Below are 22,569 nucleotides of genomic sequence, written 5' to 3'. Positions count from 1 at the left end.
TTTGCACGACAAGACGAGAAAGAAGCCCAATAGTTTTGAACAAAGCTCACCGAGGCCGCGATGGATTCCTTTCCTTTACTAAAGTTCAAATTATTCATCAAGTGCCAAGCAGTCTCTACCCTCTTTTCGAAAGACAGAAAAAATCTATTTTTGTGACGTTAGCACAAATTGTCTAATCATTTCATTGTAATATACGATAAGTAAGCATCCCCACCAGGCGTGGGAAGAAAACAGGACATCAAATATGGCTCGCGAATAGGATCTTGGCTTTATCTTCAACAATAATTACAAGATGCTTGGAAATTTGGAGATATATACAAGATGCTTGGAAATTTGGCGAGGATGCTTGGAAATTTACATTCCTGACAAGCACGGAAACTAGGTTCGAATCACTAGATGCTTAACCAGATATAAAGTTTAGAGTATATATCCATCAGCTACCATACCAAGCACAAATGCTATGGCTCCCACCCTCGCCACGGCGCCTATAAAACCCTGCCTCCCATGGCCACATACACCGCCACAAAGCAACTAGCAAAACAACTAAGCAAGCCAAGCCGTAGTAGTAAGAGCAAGTAGCCAGGAGCCCAAGCAAGCAAGCAGCCATGTCCATCGTCAAGCGTGCTTTGGGCTTCGGCGGCGGCTACGGCCAGAGCAAGCCCGTGATAAGCTACCACACCCACAACTCCGACTCGGTGACCACCGTCATGACGGAGATCAGCCACATGAGCCTCAACGAGAAGCAGGCGGGGTACAACGGCGGCGTGCAGAAGACGGCCTCCCTCACGGAGCTGTGCTCTGAGGATGCCGACGTGCAGAAGCACGGCTACGGGCAGCAGGCGTACGGGGGCGACGTCGGAGGCTTCGACGCCCTCGTCCGTGACAACGCCGGGCAGAAGCACGGCGGCTATGGTGAGCAGAAGGCGTCGTCGTACCAGCATGAGAGCGCTGCCGGAGGGTATGGCGCTCACCACCACGAAAGCTCCGTGCAGAAGCACGGCGCCTATGGCGGACAAAAGGCGGCGGCGTACCAGCATGGAGGCTATGACGCCGTCAGCCACGACAGCACGACGCAGAAGCATGGCTACGGTGAGCAGAAGGCTTACCAGAATGGGGCCGAGGCCCACCATGACAGCTCGGCGCAGAAGCATGGCTACGGCGAGCAGAAGGCGTACGGTGGTCACCACCAGGACAGCAAGGTCCAGAAGAGCGGCTACGGCGGCGAGCACACGGCGTATCACCAGGACGGCAAGGTCCAGAAGCATGGCTACGGCGAGAAGGCGCACGGCTACGGCGAGCAGAAGGCTTACGACAGCAAGGTCCAGAAGCACGGCTACGGCGAGCAGAACGCGTACGACAGCAAGGTCCAGAAGCATGGCTATGGCGAGAAGGCGCACGGCTATGGCGAGCAGAAGGCGTACGTGGACGGGAGCGCCGCCGCCGCCCTCCACCACGACAGCTACGGCGCCATGAAGAAGCACGGCTATGGCGGCGAGCAGAAGGCGTACGGCGCTGCAGCGGGAGGGTACGACGCCGTCCACCACGACAGCCCAGTGCAGAACTACGGCTACGGCGAGCAGAAGGCGCCGTACCAGCACGGGAGCGACGCCGGAGGGTACGGCCGTGCCCACCACGGCAGCGAGACGCAGAAGCACGGCTACGGCGGTGGGCAGAAGGCTTACGGGCACGGCGCTGATGCCGGAGGGTACGACGCTGCTTTCCACCACGGTGGCGCGAAGCAGACGAAGCACGGCTACGGCGGCGGGCAGATGGCCGGAGGGTACGACTCTGCTTTCCAGCACGGCGCCTATGGCGGGCAGAAGGCGTCGTACGACGCGCTCGCCCAGAAGAAGCACGGGTACGGGCAAAATGCGTACCAGCAGCAAGGGTGCGACGGCGGCGACGTCGCAGGGTATGACGCTCTTGTCCAACGCCGGCAGATGCAGAAGCAGCTGCAATACAACCAGTTCGGGTGGGAGAGCGACGAAGAGAGCGACTGCGAAGACGAGGTGCTGGGCGGCGGATACGGCGGCAGCACCGTGCCCGGCGCCACACAGTACTACTCCGCGTACGAGCGCCGCCAGCGGCTCGGCGGCGGGAGCCACTACGAGGCGGCGTACCAGAGCTCCACCACCCAGGGGTACTCCGGCGGCGGCTACGGCGGCGGGTGGGCGCAGCCCATGAAGCACAGCTACTACTGAGCTCCTGCGTCCTGCCCACAAGCGACGACTACCGGCGTGATACAATCCTACCTGCAGTGATACTTATCTTCCACATGCTCCTGCATGTGTAGTATGCCAGTATTTGGTGGACCTTTGCATTGCAAAAGTGTCTAAATAAGATGTACTTCTAACTCATATTCTGAATCCACCGTAAGTGGCATCGGTACAATAATATACTACGTGGTCTGGCCCGGGAGCTTCAGCTATACTAGTAGGCAGCTGCTATTTTCATCATGAACGATACTGAGCAGGTAAGGGCCAGGTTTCCTCAACAGAAACCTAATATGGTTCCTGTGCACCGTGTGATTTCGTCTAGACTGAAGTCGAATTCGGCGGCGTGATCCCTTGATCCAAGTAATACTTCTTCTCGGCATCGGCCAGCCTTGCCTGGAATATCCCCCACTCTTTTCTACACCGCCCTCTTACCTGTGGCGCGCACCAAACAAGTGGAGTATGACGGTAAGTGTAAATCCACAGGCATGAATTGATTTGTGTCACAGCATGGAGTACAGAATTCGTGTACATTGAAATGTGAAGAATACGTAATGAAATCAGTAAGATTGTGCTTACCCCTTCCCATGGTGCTCTTCCATTCTCCGACTTGCCCTGACAGAAAAGAATACTACAGGTCAGGAAACAAGTGACGGCATACAGTGATAGGTGAGATGAAACGGTGACTATACCTGGTTACCAAGTGATGGAACACCCTGATGAACAATCCACTGAGCGTCAACAACTCCAATTTTCTCATGAGCTGGCTGTTTAATTTAAGATCGAGTAGAACAGTTCAAATCAGTAAAACATGGATGTTTGGGGAAAGCATGTAAAGTGAAGAAACACATAACTACAGCCCCCTAGAGTTATTGTCGATATAATTTTGGATGGTGCTAGCCTTCTATGAAAATGTCATCAAATAATTAATCATGCAGACTACTCCTTTGGATCAAAAGGGTTTTGTAGGATTACAGTCCATAGCATTATTTTTCTTTCTATGAAGCTCCTTTTGGATCAAAGGAATAAACCCGCCAAACTTCCTATGCATTGCTATCTACGCCCCAATTCTACAGGGTCCCTAGCAATCAATTTAAGCTATCCTAGACCTTTAGGAGGTTAACTTAAATGTACAGTGGTCACTTTCAAGAGAGCAAAGAAAATACCTCCACACATTTCCTAAGAGCAAAATCGAGGCCCCATCCATGGATCAAGTCGTTCTGCAGGAAGTAGTGTGTGAAAGTGTAAGCATACCGGCTCCAAACAAGATGACTAAGAGATCGAAATGACACTCCACCTGAATCATATGCCATACACAGCGCCATGCATCCCTAGAGAACACAGTTGCCATAATTTCTACGAATCTGCACATCAAATTGAATGTGAAGACAAATTTTGAAAGATCAAGATACATTAACAATAAACAATTTGGCCCCTACGCTGCACACGGTGGCAGATGGGGATCCGAACACCAGCCTGGCCTCTCCTCGGTTACTCTGTATAAAGCAAAATGTCACATAAGGAACTGGTCTAGGTGGGCGATGGTTAAGCATCAACAAGAATATATGTTCTATAACTCACTTGTGAACTTCTCGATCACCACGCCGCTTAGTCATTTGCCATGTCAGACCTCTATCAGGTTCCAAACCAGGTTGAGAGATCTCCAGCCCATGCTTCCTAACAAGCTTGATGTACCTGACAAAAGAGTTGTATTGAAATTATCTTCCTCAGAAGGAACACCAGGGGGACAGCAAAGGAAACAAGGGTGCAGTGCTTACTCCTCTGCATTGAAATGTTGAACACCTAGATCCTCATCCCAGATAAATATGTAGTCATACCGGGCAACGACATCGGGATGTAAAAATCTCTTGGCATACCACCTAGGGTAAATTATAAGAAGCATTAAGCTTTGACGGTCAAACAAATAGAAAGAGTGCAAAAGAACTTGATAAACAATAGCACAAACTTACCACTTAGTTTGCTTGCTAACACTCACATGGATGGCCCTTTTTGACCACTCAAATTCATCCCATTCAGTAGTCCGACCATCATAGTGGAACAGCATAATTGTGAAGTTCTCCGAGAACTATATAGAAGACATGCATGAATATCAAAAGCAATCATTACTATTTTGTATATGAAGAAATTGAGCAATTCACTGCGATGCATCATCAGTTTTACCAAATCAGTACCAGAATATATTTTATCCAGGGCATTCTGTTTAAGCATGCTACATGTCTAATTAATTACCTTTTTGACTGCTGCGTCAATATTTGCCTTTTGCGCAATTCCAACTGTAAATGTAACAAGGTACTTTGGCTGGATAGTAAGATCCTGATGATATGTTTCAGATCATAGATCAAAAAAGGGTATTAAAAACGTCAGTAAGAGATTTAAAAGCATCATTTGCTACTTAGCAAGTGAAACAACAACTAACCTCACTAGGTTCACCCCACAATCTTCGCAGATAGAGGTCTGTTTCAGATACGACAATACCTGGTGGGAGCCTTTCAGCACCTTTAGGGTTTGAGGTAACATAAATCTGAATAAAGAATAGTTATTAAAAATAAAATAAAACCAGCTTTATCTATGAGAAGCAGTAAAGGCTTTGTTGTTGTTATATCTATGAGAAGCAGCCATCTATGCGGCAAGTTATGTCCTATACTTCAATAAAAGAGGTTACCCAAATCCAACTAGGAATGAGAATAGTTAGGAGGAACCACATATCTTTTCTATCTAAGTAGAGTGAGGACTTCGATCAAATATCAGTGATAATCGAGGATCAGAAATTTAGTCACAAACTTACACACTTCCATAAAGAATGCAGTAATGCATTAGATCGTTTTAACACGGGCAGAAACAATTTACATCCTACATGTAATCCCGGAATTTGAAATTCACGTACTAAACATGAGAAATACAGGAGCAATTCAAGTAATGGGCCAATAATATGATCACCCAAAATTAACTAAAACAATGTACGATCAAAACAAAACAGGATATAAGTAAGAAGAAAGCCAACACATATTGCATTGAACAAATACAGGACACAAGTCAAAAGGCTAACAAAATCCCTTAAAAAGTGCTAGCTTGGCAAAGTACCTTAGGAATTTCATCAGACTTGGAATCAGAATTGTTCTTCTTGTGACTGTTTGCAGATGTCCATGCATGGTTCAACAATGTTTGGGTTGTGATTCCGGAGTTTCTATCTTCAATATAGGAAACAATACTGGAAGGGAAATGAAGCTGCGAAGTGCAGATAGTAAAGATTATTGTCTAAAGTATGTGGCATAAGAGAACAAGAGATGCAAATGATCCAATTTACCTTGGTTATATTGACTGTGGGGAAGGATATCCCAAACAAGTAACCTAGCATAATACCGATAACTGCTGAGAATACAAGCCTCATGCCTTCATTTGATCTTGGCATGCTGCTGCTGATGAAGATTGGCAAAGAAATTATTATGCATTCCATTGAGGAGCACAGAATAAAATATTAGAAGTCACTAGGCATGAGCCCTGTCCATGAAGTAGATGCACTATACATACCTCCGGCCTAGAATGCCGGGCTTTGCCATGGGGGCTGTCAGTATCGTTTGGCGGCGATGGAACTTGTTAGCAGAACGGTTTCCGCACCGCTGAAGAACTTGTAGCTGTGAACGCAAAAGCGAGGAAAGAATGATAAATCAGAGCAGCTTTTAAATCATCAAATGATTCAGAAATGAGAAAACAATGCCCCTGAATCCCCGATGAATAAACTGAGAAGCAAAAGGGGGTGCTGATTAGGCTGGTTACATCTAGAATGCTGAATCCCCGTAACCAATTTGAAGAAGTTTCGCAATGAATGAACGAGACTAGTTCGAACACCCCAACTAAGACAGACTTGTAGATTTAGAGGTGTAGCTTTCTTAGTAGTACATCGAAAAATCACGACTCCTAAGTCAGCATTGCTTCCTAAACTTCCACAAGCAACAATTAAGACTACAACAGTGCCGACAAGTACACACGCAAGCACCTAGAAGAAACTCTAAACCGCCCGGCCCCGAATTTCAGGCGGCGGTTGTTGAAATCTTAGGCCGGAAGCAAGATCCGCGTGAGGAGCAGAGCGCGGGCACGCAACACAGGTCGCTGGAGCGTCCGGGCGGCGCGGCAGAATTCGCAGCGGAAACTGAAGGAACTGGGGGAGCAGTTACGAATCGGAGGCAGTTCGGGGCGGGCAGCCAGATCCCCCAAACCGCGGAACAGTTTGAACTGGCCTCAACATCTGCGCGCGCATGCGTGGGTGCGGCGCACGGCCCGAGGCGGTGCTTACCGAATCCGCGGGCGGCGGCTCGTGTCCTCGCGGATCGGGGCGGCCGCGCCAGCGATCCGGCGGCGGCGGCGGCGGCCCTGCTGGCTGGGCTCAGCAGCTCGGGAGCCCGCCTCCCTCGGGGGTCCGGCGAGGGCGTCGCCGACCCGCAGGTTCGGCGGCGGGCGGCGGCGGAGAGGGAGTCCCCGGCGTGAAGTCGGCGCGGTAGGCGAGCCCGTGGGCGCGGTGGCGGGGGGAGGAGGAGGTGGCAGCGAAGGCCGACAGGACCAAACCCTTCTTCGCTCGGCCCCTCCCTGGCAGTACTAGTCGTGGTACAGCGGCGGGTGGGGTAGAATATCACGCGGCTACGACGAGTCTGCGAGGAATTGGGGTCTGCGTCGTGAGCGTTGGCCATGACTCATGACAGTGGGTGAGTAGAATACTCGCAGCTGTATCTGGTTGTCCTACACATGGCAATCATTCAGGGCGGCCGGGATCAAACTGCGCCACCCCGACGGGATAAACTAATCCGGGTTAACATGCCGCCGTCTCCTTGCCTCTGCCCTGCGCCTCCAGCAACGGAGCTCATCATCATCGCTCGCCTGCCGTGACGGCCTCGCATGTTCTTGTCTGGCTGTAATACAAAATGTTGAGATGCGCCTAAAACAGTTTCCTACCAGCATAAAACCGATCGACAGAGAATCCAGGCGTGCTTGCGGTCATGGAGGAGACGGGGTGATCGGCGGAGGGAGGGCGAGGTGATCGGGGGAAAGGGAAGCCGCGGCCCGAGGCCACGGGTAGAGCTGACAGGCGGCCTGGGGTTTCCATTCATGAGCAGGGAATTGATACCCAAAGATTTTGCATTGTAACCCTGCCGTTTATATATGGGCAATGCTACGCGTTGGCCGGCGGATAATTTTACAAGACCCGCCGATTCGCGAGCCGTTGGATTCATTTTATCTGTTTACACCGATTGTGCCCGAAAAAAGGTATTGCATAGAATATTCTCTCTAGACTTTATTAGTTTTTATAAGATTTACTTTTTGGAAGAAATCTAAAGGCGTAGTAATTTGGAATGGAGGGAGTAACTCGGATATCCAGCTTTGAATCGTGCCCGCCTAAAAATAGGAAGAAGGCGACCTGAAACTAGGCGGCGCGTTGACAAGCGTGTGCTAAAAATCTAACGTCAAATTTTTAGACACGGCAAATCGAATGTTTTCATGACATTTTATTTTGGCACGAGGATGGATTTTATTTTTTTGCAAACACGGTAATCTTCTGGGCAAGAAATGAACTACTAAGTCGGATTTGTCATGTTCGCCAACGAAACTTGTCATCCTCGACGGACACAATTTATCATGGAAAATCTTCGATTTGCCATGCCTAAAAATCTGGCATTCGGTGAATATTTGTGTCCATGCGCGTGGAGATTATTTCCTTCCGTAGACTGGTCGTAATAGTAGTATCATAACTAGTATCATGCATACCAACTAAGCAATTTTGATGAGGTGTCAGGAGTATCATATTATGATATCGTATAATAATAAATGATATTCTACTTTGTGTCATGCATGGCAATAAATAGAGTACTACATGATACTAATATACTCCCTCCGTCACGGTTTAGAAGGCGCACTTGGAAATTCTCTGGGACCTAGGTGGTTATCTATTGGTTGTGGGATGGACTAAAAAATAGCATTCACACTACGCATGCATATCTCTACTCCTAATGTCTCAGTACGTAAGTCGTTCGTTCGCTTCGTTCGTTCCCACCATCCCATCGATCTCCCCACTAGGCGATCCCTCCTCCCACCGATTTTTTTCCTCCCACCGAGAACCGAGACCGGTTTTCATTCATGCATCACAAGAACCAAGCCAAACGTTCCATCCCCTTCCATATAAAACAACAAACCTTTCATCACAAGAACCAACCCAAACGTTCCATCCCCTTCCATATAAAACAACAAACCTTCCATCCTTCCCTTCCATTTACGACACCAATCAAATCAATTCATATGGAATCATATCGAAAAATCCCGTCACAAGAAGCTTCCATAAACAACAGTTTAATCAAATATTTTTACTCTTTTCATAGACAACAAACAATTTTCAAATCCTATCTTCCGATCGGGGCGGGCAAGGCTTGATTCTCCACGCTTCCAGGTTTGCATTCGGATCATGTGGATTTGAATTGTTTCTTCAAAGTTTGTCGTCGGATCAGGTGTGCGAGGCCTGATTCTTCAAACTTTGCCCCCGGTGCCGGCGCGGCTGCCAGGGAGCCACGGGTGCCAGCGATCCACAGGTGCCGGCGCGGCTGCGATCGAGACACGGGTCCCGGCGCGGCTGCGAGCGAGCCACAGGTTAGTAACCTGTACACAGTTTACTTCTGGAAGAACTAATGCGGGAAGAGACTGGTGTGACATAGGCCCAACTTTTCGTCCGATTAGTACATGGTCCTGACTGTTCTTGTGTCCTACCGAGGCATATACCTGTTGAAAGTAAGTAGTCAACTGCTTTAAGTATACAACCAATGCATAGCAAGCCTTGACATATGTATACATTCAACCCTTTCGAAAACTTACTGTGTCAAGCCATGTCGTTGCTTCTTGAGAGGTATCCTAACCCCGGCTATAATTTTTCTGACGTTCTACCGAAGTAACCTGTACCAAGAACATGGCTCAAAGAGGATAATTTGTTTTATACATGCTTTCTATTCAACAAGCAACACTATCAGAATAATAGCAGCACGAATATGATTGTGCGGTTTCAGATTAGCTCCATAGTGTTCCTTTTTTTAATTATCAAGAGCTTGTTAAAATAATTGTGGTAGATAATTGATATGGAATCCAGTATGCACTTATATGCACTTAGTTGACTATCTTCAGTTTCTATATATACTGATGGAACTATCTTCAGTTTGTATATATACTTGTCACAAATCAGTACTTGTCACAAATCACAAATCAGTACTTGGCACAAACCTATCTTGGTGGTCAAACATAGTGTTCCTCAAGCATGTACTGATGGAACTATCCCTACCATTGAATTTATTTGAATGGTAAGAGTCCATGCATTTATTTGAATGGTCTGGTAGTTCATAATCCAAATATTTGAGGAGCACATATATACATATGAGCGTTACCAATGCATACAAAAATAAATGCATATATAGTAGAGTGATGACAGGGTGAAACTGTATGGAGAGAAATAGAGTGATGACACCAAAGCAAGAGCAAGGAGTAGACCGAAATAATTGGCAAGCACGCTTGTTACACTAACATGAAGGTCTACAGAAAAACTTCAGGATTTTGGAAATTTATTGTGTTTACAAAACAAGATCCATCTACAGGATTTTGTTTTCTATTTACTGTTCACCAGGGAGTATATGCTCCCTGGAGCCAAAACTCCAAGCAAGTTTGTCAGGTCAGTGGCGTATGAGAAATAAGATTTTGTCCGAGAAAAAATACTACAAATGGAGGACGAGATGATGCTGCCAGGCCAAAACAACATTTTCATGTTGTCCCCTGACTCTATGCTTTTCTGTGTGATTTCTACTCTCCTATTTTATTTTATTTTTTTGCTTTTGTTAATCTCGACCAGCCTAGGAAGAAGAAAACTTGAATCAAAGTAGTTAATCCATTGCACAACTCAATGCATTTCAAATTGTTCTGATGACTCCACCAAAATCATGCATATATAAAGATAATACAAGGTTAGTTGCCTTCCTTTGTGCAGGACAAGAACTCTACCCGCTGCCATTTTACGGAACCTGTAACAAGCAATGCATTAGATGACAAAGCTGGTTATTGGACAGAAAAAACTGAAGAGAATCATTATTGTACCAAACATGCCAACAACTTACTTTACTTCTAATTATACACGATGATAGCCTGACCAAAAAAACAGCTTAATTTCATAATATAATTTGTCACGCTAACTCTTAGCCGAAAGTCATAATTGCAGGCATGCACACTATCTCTCCCGTCTCTCTATCGGCACCTTCATTTGTACCTTCATTTGTCATTTAAACAGTCGTGATGAAAAATAATAAACTGGTTTCTCCCGTTGTGCAATTATATTATTTGATATAGATGATGATTGTAAAGTTATGTGTTAGGCACGATATATCATTTGTCCCATAGCTACGCACGGGCAGATACCTATATCAAAATTTTATATATCATCAAGTTAATAAAAAAATAAATATATTATATTTAATTAATATATTTATGTGAATATAAGAAAGGTTAATAAATATCCATAAAAATGAAAGTATGTTTATCAAAGGCAAGTGATAAATCACATGCGTCTTCATAGGCAAGTGATCATAATTTTAATCGTACCGAATATCATGGACCGATTTTGTTATGTACGTTTCCTTGATTAATACATCCCGATTTAATAGGTTGCCGAATATTACATATCTGAATATAGATATTTCACCCATAGGGGCCTAGCCAGCCAAAATCGGATTTTCATCACTTTTTCATTTTCCCGCCGCCCACCATGCTTATATAAATAACCCCCGCTGCCCACTAATTGTCTGTACAGCAAAAGTCATCTCCTCCACGACGACCATGGTGATCTCATACGGATCGATCACATCTAAGAGGGTGGTGGCGCCGGCGCCAGCTCCTGTCACCAGTACACTCATCTCCCCTCCGATGAACAGGCAAGATATAATAATCTTTTCGTACGTCTATTTGCCATCACTATATAACGGTTTTTTCTATTTAAATCATCACCATTGTTTTGCAACTTGTTCTTTTATCTAAAAAGATGGATCACATGGGATACACTATAACATATTAATAGGCTTGGCCATCAAAACATCTATTGTCGGCTTGTTTTCATCTTGTATATTTGTTAAAACCAGATGTAGCAAGCACTAACACAATCACCTGAGTATATTACTATTTTATTAGCATTCATTTATATAGTTCCATAAGTTATTAGATTCATGGTGTGGCTGTAATCTCATTGGGGTTGTTTCTTATAACCACTGGGTACTGCATGTTTTCAAATCCATATTTATCCCATGTGCAATAGTACTGATTGCAAAGAATGCACCTGGACAGAACATGAATAATATGTATAAATTTCACATGATTAGTGTTTGGCCACTAGAATGTTATGCTGCTTGTCTGCTAAATTTTGTGATCCACATGGAAATGCATTTTACCTGATCCTTTTGTTTTTTTATACGCACGGGAACATCAATTTTCATCACGTCCAAATGGAACACATTTATCATAATTGCTGGATTATTCAAGCTAGGGTGATGTGGAAGGCTCACATCAAAGAGAATGGAATGGGAAACTTGTACCTTCAGTGCATACTACTCGATCAGCATGTAAGAATACTTTATAGCCCATATATTGTAAATACAATTTTGATATACATGTTTATTTGCTCATTGTTGTTATGTGTCATGATAATATGCTAGGGAACAAAGATGGAAGCGATTGCATACAACAACCAGGCAATCCGTTTCAACATCGTTCTAGAAACCGGTAGGACCTATGATTTCAATCGCGTCGGTTTTAACCCCACAGAAATGCCAGATGGTCATTTTTGGTACCTAGCCATGGACTTTGTCGCCACGCTAAGTTCTACGACCGAGGTTACGATGTCGGCGCAGCAGATAACGTCGACAATTTGCCCACCGTGCTTTCCACAGTTCGCAGAAATATTTGAGCTACGGGACAAAACCATCACGGGTGCATCATTTAGTTTGTTGATTGTGCATATTAGTCTGTACAACTCAGAGTCTCATTGTGATTTAAATTTTGCAGATGTGGTTGCTATCCTTGCCTATGTTGGTCAGATAGAATTTAAGTGGGATGCAATATATAGGCGCCGCGTCCCTTCTCTCGAGATTGGCCTCATGAACTTTCAGTAAGCGCCAATTATAATATGAGTTTATCATGTGCTTATTTATGCAATTCTATTTCTGCAATGATACTCACATTTGTATTTGTTTATAGACAGCAGATAATTTTCTTACGTGTACGTGAAGAACACGTTGGGCCTAACTTCTGGCATTTGCAATGCACTGACAACCTGTTCGAGAAGTTTGCTGTAACTTATATACAGGTAAATCAGAGGCATCGTTGCTTGCAAACTATGAGGGAGAGCACATTCTTCTTCTCTCCCAACATTAATTATGATCATCATTATCTACAAGGTAGGGTATGCGTTCTATTTTTAAGTTGTTTTCAATAGAATTTTTCTGTAATACTATGTCACTATATATAACACTTATTGTTTTCGTAGATATCCATGAAGCCAGTCTGACGACACTTGATGAAACACTCGTGTTGTTCAAGGTAGGAACAATGGACGTCAGAAGTATCATAGCTGCAATTAGATCATCCTTGAGGGTTTTGGACGACTGACTATGTACTGATGCATAATCAAATGTCGCGAATAAATTGCTTCTATACACGCACTGTTATACGATACGATGTATACTTTAAACCAGCAATCGAATGGTCATAGGGCACGTACCTTCAATTGTCACCAATCTTCAAGTTCACACAGGATCCATAGTTCTCTGTCTTGCTCAAGATGTTTCTGATAAAGCAATGATTATCTTGTATGTGTTCCTGAATACAGTAGACAAAATTAGTCCCCGCCAAATTGTTTTCTTATTGACTACATAGAGTACAAGTCTGTCCCAGGATGTTCCGACAATTATTATTCTTTACCAACATTTTCCAATTATATTTGGTGAGGAAGAAAATTATTATAAAGTTACCCTAAGGGAGTCACATCTCATTCGAATATGATATAATTCAAAATATAATGTGTTCTATGTATGAACTATATTTAAACAGAATAGACATATGTGGTAAGTAAAATTGGAGCTAATATACAATTGGAGCAACATACCTATTTCCACTTGCTTAGGTACTGTCACTTGTAGCCCTCCACACCCCGAACAACTTCCCTTTGAAAAATGCTGGCAAAAGATGTCAATGTTTTAAATCCAAAGGAAACAATGTAGAAAGAAAAGAGACGATGAAATTGTGTTACTCATACTTTGGCAGCACGAGTGGATAAGTAAAGTTTTTCCAATATCTGATGTAGTTTAACTTCTTACTCGTCTGTGAATGCATTATCAGAATTTAACTAGCCACCAGCCCCAAAGTGCTTAAACACTTCCCGCAACAGTATATACATGTTACAATATTATTTTACTCATACGAAAATTGGGAATTTATATGTTTTGATGCCACTGGCAGGGATATATATTAATTTTGTTATTATTTAAGTAGATACAATGTAAAATGTGTGGCCAGTTAAAGGTAATCTTGGCATGCAAATCAATGATAAGTTGATTAATTAATGAATACAATAACAATTTACCTATTTAGAAAGTTATAATTATTGACATCTTTTCTAATATATTAACAGGTTGGCATTTGATCTCGAAAGGAAATAGACCTGCACCATACAGTAATATATGGTGGGATATAACAAGCCATGATTTCCTACCCAGTTATCCGGTGCATGGCCTATCTATATATGTTAACCTATGCCATCCCTCCTCCCCCTCCTTTCTCTCCCTTCGCCCATCACAGATAGCAAAAGATCAAATTAGCCAGTCCTAGAGGAAAAATTCCAGAGGAGGATCAAGAAGGCGAGTTCATCTAGGTATGAAGATTTCTTGATCTGTATCTTCTCAAAAAGTATAATAGTTATTTTATTATGATCATGTCCTATTAGGTGAGCTACAACTGAAGAAAAATAGATTCATCATATATTCTAGACTGCATAGGCAAGCAAACTATTTTCATAGCCAAGCAAACTTCCACCAGAAAAACCCATCCTTTGGCAAAGATTACCGAAATAATTATTGTCATTAGATGACTCTAAGGACTTGTAGTGTCTCTAACTCATGAAGATATGGTCACATCATTGACCTATGTTATTAGATGACTCTAATGTACAAGTGAAGATAAATAATATTATTTGGCATTAGATGCCTTATTGACTTGTAAGCACAATGCAAATTTCAGACATGAAGCTCACCACACACATGTACATATGTACTAAAAAACGAAACATGACAAAGCAGTAGACAAGAAGTTTTTATGGCAAACAGTAGACACTGAGTTTTGATAGCAAGCAGTAGATAAGAAGTTTTTAGGTCAAGTAGTTTTACTTATAATTTGCCTTGACAACTCTATCCCCTCACCTCACATAATTGATATATATATATGTGGTTCCTCAAAAATGAGTTGACATGTATGCCCAACTTGATTGTAAGTGTCCAGGATTTCCTTGTAGCACCAAAAACATAGCTCAATATATATTGAATCCAACAACACTGAAGCTAAGCAAACTATTTTCAGAAACAATACCTTGACTATCAAAAGTTGGCACATCGATGAGCTTTCAACAAAGTTTTCTTCTAGCAACTACTCCTACTGCACAATAAAGTTTAGTCAAAATCAATGTGAGTAAATGAGCGTATCATACCTATGTACATAAAATGCATACATATTGTGCTGCTTTTACTTACTTTGATTGCTTGGTTGTGTGGGTTGTTCTGCTTACTTGCACTGCCAAGAAGCAGCCTGTCCAATAAGCATAGTCTCCAAGTTGTCTCCAAGTTCACGAACAAAAGTGCATGAAACCACAAAAAACATCAACAACATGAAGAAATTAGTTTAAGCTCAACTCCAACAAATATAGTTTTCATCTTCTAGCTGACCATATAATAGTACAATATATCACAACAAGAAGAAGCAAAAGTGACTTTATTAAACATGTTTAAACTACCTTTAGCTTATCATGGTTAAATACCATGATCCCAGTTCAGCCCAATTTGTGTATAGTTAGCACAAATTCAATATGGGGTGGTAAGACACAAAATTCTTTCCAGTAATTGAAAGAAAGATCTAATAGTGACTATTTCATGATTAAAATGACAGCTTCATAACCAGATGACTATTGACATCATAGCACTGTCTGCTATTTAGTTTATTATATTTCCATAAAGTGCAGCTGGAATAAATGGGTCTCCTAATAACATTAAGAAACCCAAATTACTAAGTAAAAAAACTGGGCCATAACTTGTGCACAAGCCCAAGCCCAGCTATCATTAAAAGATTGGTGATGTTAGCTTAACTAAAACCAAAAGCAATATATAAATAATACTGTAGGATTTAAGCAAGGCACATTGTTGTGGACTCGAACCAATCCACTTGTTTGTATGAAATCCAGAGAAGATTGTTTCAGAAAAGTATAAATAATAGTGTAGGATTTAAGCAAGGTGCACTATCAATTCATAAACAGTACCCAGATGCCTACTAAAATTAAACTGGATCAACAAATCATCCAGCAAAAATCCCTGAACATTACACCTTTTCATCATTCGCCAATTCAATTATGAAAAAACAAATCATCAATCAATGATATGAAATAGTAGTTCTATGCTGATGGAGCAAGTGCAAAAGATACCCAACACTCCACACGGCAACACTCGATCTGTTGTCTCAAATCCCTCTCTCTTCTCCTAAAGCTAACTTTCTAGCAGTACACGATCACGTAGCTAGCCCTAAACTACAGCAAACCGCGGACCTACGGCCATTAGTGGGGACGGAGGACGGGGGAGGGGCCGTTTGTCTCACCTTGCCACGGAAGTGCGGATGGGTTGCGGAAGACGGCGGAGTGGTAGACCACCGTGACTGCACCTCGTGGTGTTGCTTCTTGCCGGCGATGAAGACGACAGGATGCACCACTTTGGCCATGGCTTGGCCGTCGGGGAGCCGCCTCGAAACAGAAGGCGAGGAGGAGATCAGGCCAGGGATTCCACAAATGGAAGAAGTATAGGAGGAAATGGTTCGGACGCGCGTACCGTAGCTAATGTCGTTGCAGATCGATGCACCCCGCCTCGGTTCGACCTTGACATCGCCGGAGACCAGCAACGTGGCGGATCTGAATGGACCGCCACCGGATCCAGCACCCCCGCATGCGCGATGAAGCTCTATGCGTGCGTCCCCTCAGCCGCACACGGCTCGTCGGAGACGCAGCTGTCGCCGGGCGGAGTCTTTGTGGTTGCGTTCTCGGCGAGGTGCGCGGTGATGCATCGGGGGTGAGGTGAGAGGGCGATAGGTTGCCACTGATTGGAGAGGAGAGGGCCTGATGCGGCGGTCGCCGGGCGGAGCCGCACGGACGCCAGCTCGTGGACGCACGCGGCGACGCGGCGGCGGAGGGGAACTGGGGCGACGGGGGAGTGAGTGGAGGGGAGAGGAGAGAGTGGAGGGGAGTGGAGCGGAGGGATTGGATAAGGTGGGCGGCGGGGTAGGTGGAGAGGCGGGGAGGTGGGCCGACGGGCGGGTAGCTGGAACGCCAAGCGCGGCCGCAGCGGGGGAGGTGGGCCGTCGCGCGGCGGGAGGCTGGGCACGCAAAGGCTTCGTCCCGACTCGGCCGGCCCAAAATATTTTCCTTTTTATTTTATTTTTCTTTCTTTTCTGCTTCATCACCTTATTTCTCTCTTGAAAACATGAATGCTTTTGAAAGTAGATAGCAAAAATGAAAAAGCAAACAAATTTTCCAAACCTATTTTTTTTATGAATTTTGAGAAAAAACTTTTTAACAAATAAAAAAATTTATAAATTTGAAAGGTTTTTTGACCACAAACAGTTTATAAATATTTCAAAAACATTGGAAAATGACATCCTTATTTTTTAAAATGAACAATTTCGGAAGTGTGAACAGTTCTTTAGAAGCACAAACATTTTTTGAATATTAAGAACAAACTTTAAAAATCGTAACCTTTTTAAAAAGTCCATAATATTTTCATAAACGTGAACAAGTTTTTAAGATATTAACATTGTATTGAATTTGAGAACTAATTTCAATAAAAAATAACTATTTTTTAAAATCCAGGTCAATTTTTGAAAAGTCAGAACCTTTATAGGTAAATCCATAAAAAATTTCGAAAAAGCAATTAAATTTTTTCGAATTTGAGGAAGAATTTTTGAAAATACCTAACATTTTTTGATAATATACATCAGTTTTATTTAAAAAACAATAACACCTGCATAATTTGAAAAAAACATTATGAAAAATCAAAATATCAAGAACATTTATGTAAAAAGCAAAAATATTTTTCAAATATCATGAACATTTTTTGAAAACTATGAAAAAAAATTAGGAACATGGCGTATGACATTTATTTAAACAACATATATTTCTAATAATATGAAATTGGTTTTATTTTTTGCATACCAATAAGTTGTGTTACAAATATTTTTTATTAGGAAATATAATATAAAATAAATTTGGCTTCTCATAATATTTATTTAAACAACATTTTTGCATACGAATAAGTTGTGTTACATATAATTATAATAATATCAAAATGGTTTATTATATACTACATATAATAATATGATGCAGTAGGAAATATCATTTATATTTCATCATATATAATTCATCATGGTATTCTTGTTACTAATGCTGGGATGATTTTGTTTGTAATCTTTTTTGTACCTCACAAAATGATATTAAACAAAAAATCATAATTATTGATTTGTAAATAAACAAAATTCTATATATATATATAAACCTGGTTCATGAAAATAATTATTTTTATGCTTGTTACATATATTAAGGGTATCACAAAAAAATATAGATGAAACAAATAAACTTTGTTAATGTTGGGTTGTTTGTTTTAGTTTCTGTTTGTCAATTTTCCATAGCCTATCATTTAATTTAAAATAGTTTAAGCAATTCTAAACGCCTACTAACTTATATGAACATTATAGATTGTTGTTTTCCCCAAATTGTTCTGCTTGTAAAATGATTTAACAAGCATTTTTTTCTAATATAACCAAATGCTTTTCTTATTATCAGATAAAACAGTTGTTTTGTATTATATATTATATATAGATGAGAGATGATGATGGTGGGATTACATTGCTTCAATCTCACTATGTGGAAAAGATCTTGAGTCGCTTTGGCTATAGTGACTGCAAGCCCTCTCCAACACCATATGATGCTAGCGTGCTGCTTCGAAAGAATCGAAGAATTGCTAGAGATCAATTGAAGTATTCTCAGATTATTGGCTCGCTTATGTACTTAGCCGGTGCTACAAGACCTGACATCTCTTTTGCTGTTAGCAAGCTGAGCCGGTTTGTCTCAAAACCGGGAGATGTGCATTGGAAAGCTCTAGAGAGAGTTTTGCGTTATTTGAAAGGCACTGTAAACTATGGAATTCACTACACTGGGCACCCAAAGGTGCTTGAAGGGTATAGTGACTCAAACTGGATCTCAGATGCTGATGAGATAAAGGCCACGAGCGGATATGTGTTCACTCATGGAGGTGGCGCTGTTTCTTGGAAGTCTTGCAAGCAGACCATCTTAACGAGGTCAACTATGGAAGCAGAACTCACAGCACTAGATACAGCTACGGTCGAAGCAGATTGGCTTCGCCGACTCTTGAATGACTTGCCGGTTATTGAGAAACCTATACCGGGTATCCTTATGAACTGTGACAATCAAACTGTGATCACGAAAGTGAACAACTCTAAGGATAACATGAAGTCATCAAGACACGTTCAGAGAAGGTTGAAGTCTGTCAGGAAAATGAGAAACTCCGGAGTTATTGCATTGGATTATATCCAAACGTCTAAAAATCTGGCAGATCCTTTCACTAAGGGTCTATCACGTAATGTGATAGATAATGTATCGAGGGAGATGGGTATGAGACCCACAATATGAGTTGTTCACAGTGGTAACCTATTCTTTGTGATCGGAGATCCCATGAATTAGATGTGGAAGACAAGCTGTTGGTCAACTGGGAGGAGAGTATCCTTATTTTAAAATACCACTCCATGAAGATGCAATACTCTCCTAATCTGCATGGCAGGTTGATGTATATCTTAATGTGTTCTAAGTGGCTCTTTGAAGCATAGATGTTGTCCTGCAGAACATCTTTTGAAGAACACACCTATATGAGTCTGATTGTCAAACGTCGCAATCTATGAGAGTAGGGTTCTCTCTAGTAAACTCATGAAAGGTCATGGAGTATGACGCATAAGCTCCACCCGCGGGGAAGACCCACGGTAGCCACATATCGGTCAAGGCTTTATGTGAAGCTAGATTCGCAGAAAACTTGCAGTTCAAGGCTCAGTCCACTGTTCAAGTTGCTTACTAGTGTAGCATAGAGCTCTAGGTGGAAGTTCAACTTAACAGTCTCCACTGCAATACCGGTATATAAAACAGTGTTTTGGAACCAAAGGCAAATTTCTGTGTGCCTCTGGGATCTGGTGGGGGATTGCTGGAATTTAGTCTATATTGGGGCAGCCCAATAACTATTTCAGAAATTCCTAATAAATCCTAGAGGCCCACTTAGCCCATTTGTGCAAGGCAAGGGATACTACTAAAGTTTAGTCCCACATTGCTAGTTTAGAGGGAGTTGGACCTCCTTATAAGGGAGGCTCCTTCCCCACTTGTATGAGCATGAGAACAAGAGGGACATCCACGCGCGCTCCTCCTCCGCCGCCCGCCTCGCCTCGTCACGACGCGCCGCGCCGCGCCGCGCCGCGCCGCGGGTTGCGGGAATGAGCCGAGCCGATGTCTAAATTTTTGCCACGCACTACGAGTATGCGAAAGGTCACTCGGAAGCTGAAACATTTTGTCTGTGCCTGGACACTGAATTCGAACGGCGCGCCTCTTCGGCTGCTGTCTGTTCGTTTCGTCTCCCGCATTCTCTTCAGCTCCCAGCGCAACCTCTCGCCTCCTTCTCTTGCGCCTATAAAAGGGAGGTCGCTCCTCTCAGAGAGACGCACCAGAATCTCTTCCTCCTCTCGCCACAGGTTCCTGAGCACTGCGCTGCTGCTACGATCTTCTCCATCCCGGCTTGCGGCGTGCACCGCAGGTCGGGACAGTAGGCCTCCGAAACCGCACTCTTTGAGTCCTGTACGGAAGAAGGGTGATAAGGTTTTTGGGGAGCGCTCTGCGCGACTACTGGCTGTTTCATCACGGGCGATCCGGTCGCCGACGACTACTTCCCCGACGACGACTTCTTCCCCGACGTCCACGACCTCCTCGACGACATGGCAGGCGAGGACACCGACCCCAAGTCCAGCGCTCCTGCTGCTGCTGTGCCGTACGTGTTCTTCTCCTTTCTGTTAGAAGTCCTACTACAGTTCTTGGCTCTAGTTTTTGTCCTACGTATGTTAGGCTCTATGTCGTATAAGCAACTTCATCTAGTGACTGTTCTAGATGTGTTTATCTCAAGTTCATATATGCAGACGATGTTTACCTTCTCTCTGTCAGATTGCATGACTTGCTTTATATTTGCTATTCTAGCCGTGTTTTATCTACTATTTCTGTTAATAAAATCATTTGGTAAATTGCTCATATATCCAACACTCCATGCCTCACTTGCATTGGATCCAAAGGTCATGGTTAGCGGTGTCCGGTGCCTCTCTCCAGCGGGAGGTGTAGCCTCATCCCCGTCTTTCTGTGGCGGTTCAAACAAATGACGTGACTTTCTCATCTCCAATTTCCATTCTGGCGGCTATGGGATTGCTCAGACTCAAGCCAGGGCAAAATCCCTGGCAGCAGTGACACTCGTGGGTGCGGTTTCCCTTCTTGGAGGCCCTGACATGGCCTTTATTTGTGTCTCTCTTAAAGCTCAAGGGAAAAATTGAGTCCGGTTCTTCAGATCAAATGACGACGACGTCGTTCTCCTTCATAAAGACACCATCTTGATCGCTCATGGCGTTCTTGTGGGTGGCTTTGGTGATGTTAAACGTCTTGTTATTGGTCTTGGTCTGCCTCTTTAGTTTGGGGCTTGTTAGGTTTATCGAAAAAGGCTTTCGCCCTGCTTTATAAATAAAGCAACGATCATCAACATGGAAGTACAAACTCACACCACCACACACACCCAAGGCATGATACATAGGCGCTGAGCGCAGCAACACCACTCCTAACTACGAAGAGATGAAGCCGCATACGGCGAACCGTGGACTCCAAGGCGGTGCCTTCAGGAAGGATACGACACCGGAGCGCCGCCACCGCCCGACCTGAGGGTCAGAGTTTCCCCTGGAGCAACACAACGGGCAATGAAAGTCGCGACGACGCCTTCAAGAAGGGAACGAGCTTTGCCGCCACCGGTCCATCAGGGGATAGAACAGGTTTTTATCCCGACCAACACTCACCGCCACCGAACACCACACCCCGGCCATCACGCCGCCCACATGGCCATGACAGTCGGGCAGCACCCAGCCACGGGCTCTGCCCATAAGCACCGGGCTACCACCACCAGGGCCGCCACCCCGGCATCCAAGACCAAGACGCCACCTCACCCGAGACCCGCCGCTACACCAACCAAAGAGACGAGCGGAAAGGCTCGGCCTTTCGCACCCCTGAGCGGCCCCCAGCGTCGAGACCCAATAGGCCGGCCAAAGATGGCCACCATCACCCCGTCCTGCAGCACCGGGCGCGAGACGAACTCGATCTTGCCGCCGGGCGCGAGACGAGCTTGGTCCTGCTGCCGGGCGCAAGACGAGCTCGGTCCCACGGCACCAGGCGCGAGACGTGCAATGGACCGCAACTGGGAGCGGGCCAGCCCTTCGAGTCAAGTAGAGGTCGGACGATGAGGAGATGAAGCAAGGTCAAAACAGCTCGACCGCAGATCAGCCGACGCCGGAGAAGCCGGCCGCCGCCGCGGGCAACGCTACCGGCCACCGTGTAGCCGCCACGCCACCGGAAGGCCACCACCCGAACCTTCCCGCGCTGCCGCCCACGGCCGGAGCACCAGCCACACCCAGCCGCTGCCCCAACCCGCGCTGCCTGCCGGAGAAGTTGCGTCAAATTCGGCCGGCACGCCCCCCACCTCCACCAGCTCCAGCCCAACTCCAGCCCCGACCGAGAGGAGCGGGAGACCGAGCCGAAGCCCGTAGAGAAGGGGTCCACCAAAACCGCCCGCTGCAGCCCGTGACCAGATCCGATCCACCGCCGCCACCAGGGGCACGCAGCCGCCGCGCCGCCGCCGTCGCCCACCACGCCGCCGCTCGCACGTCGCTGTCGGGAGCCACCGCC

General features: G+C 44.6%; 2 protein-coding genes and 1 long non-coding RNA gene across 5 annotated transcripts; 1 reads left to right on the top strand and 2 right to left on the bottom strand.

Annotated features, from left to right (window-relative positions):
• Window positions 1-507: 507 nt before the first annotated feature.
• Window positions 508-2,413, top strand: LOC119270014 (hornerin-like). Its single transcript, XM_037551955.1, has one exon. It carries the CDS (start codon window positions 606-608, stop codon window positions 2,199-2,201), a length of 1,596 nt encoding a protein of 531 aa, XP_037407852.1. The 5' UTR covers window positions 508-605; the 3' UTR covers window positions 2,202-2,413.
• Window positions 2,330-6,803, bottom strand: LOC119270015. Of its 3 annotated transcripts, none has more exons than XM_037551956.1 (15): window positions 6,526-6,803; window positions 5,763-5,866; window positions 5,539-5,650; window positions 5,316-5,459; window positions 4,651-4,755; window positions 4,464-4,547; window positions 4,184-4,299; window positions 3,992-4,093; window positions 3,795-3,908; window positions 3,653-3,709; window positions 3,511-3,577; window positions 3,380-3,433; window positions 2,906-2,980; window positions 2,793-2,828; window positions 2,330-2,648 (listed from the first exon to the last, which is right to left on the bottom strand). In XM_037551956.1, exons 2-15 carry the CDS (start codon window positions 5,789-5,791, stop codon window positions 2,535-2,537), a joined length of 1,209 nt encoding a protein of 402 aa, XP_037407853.1. In that variant the 5' UTR covers window positions 5,792-5,866; window positions 6,526-6,803; the 3' UTR covers window positions 2,330-2,534. The 3 variants fall into 3 exon arrangements, with proteins under 3 accessions (XP_037407853.1, XP_037407855.1, XP_037407854.1); XM_037551958.1 differs by having other exon boundaries at window positions 5,539-5,647; window positions 6,526-6,801; XM_037551957.1 differs by lacking the exon at window positions 6,526-6,803 and adding an exon at window positions 6,009-6,150.
• A 2,046-nt stretch (window positions 6,804-8,849) lies between these two features.
• Window positions 8,850-9,544, bottom strand: LOC119272592. Its single transcript, XR_005134766.1, has 3 exons — window positions 9,483-9,544; window positions 9,084-9,161; window positions 8,850-8,990 (listed from the first exon to the last, which is right to left on the bottom strand). It is a non-coding gene; the product is annotated as an uncharacterized LOC119272592 (long non-coding RNA).
• Window positions 9,545-22,569: the final 13,025 nt, after the last annotated feature.

This window comes from Triticum dicoccoides, chromosome 3A, assembly GCF_002162155.2.
Source record: "Triticum dicoccoides isolate Atlit2015 ecotype Zavitan chromosome 3A, WEW_v2.0, whole genome shotgun sequence".
In the NCBI taxonomy this organism is placed as follows: Eukaryota; Viridiplantae; Streptophyta; class Magnoliopsida; order Poales; family Poaceae; genus Triticum; species Triticum dicoccoides.
Note: the sequence above shows the minus strand (reverse complement) of the source record. Positions and strands in the feature narration are given on the sequence as shown.

Excerpts from the sequence above, each read along its gene's own strand:
- LOC119270015 (XM_037551956.1), bottom strand. The coding sequence starts at position 5,791 with ATGGCAAAGCCCGGCATTCTAGGCCGGAG. Across the intron at positions 5,651-5,762 it reads CCCGGCATTCTAGGCCGGAG|CAGCAGCATGCCAAGATCAA; the intron begins GTATGTATAGTG and ends AATCTTCATCAG. Across the intron at positions 3,909-3,991 it reads CAACATTTCAATGCAGAGGA|GTACATCAAGCTTGTTAGGA; the intron begins GTAAGCACTGCA and ends CTCTTTTGTCAG.
- LOC119270014 (XM_037551955.1), top strand. The coding sequence starts at position 606 with ATGTCCATCGTCAAGCGTGCTTTGGGCTTCGGCGGCGGCTACGGCCAG.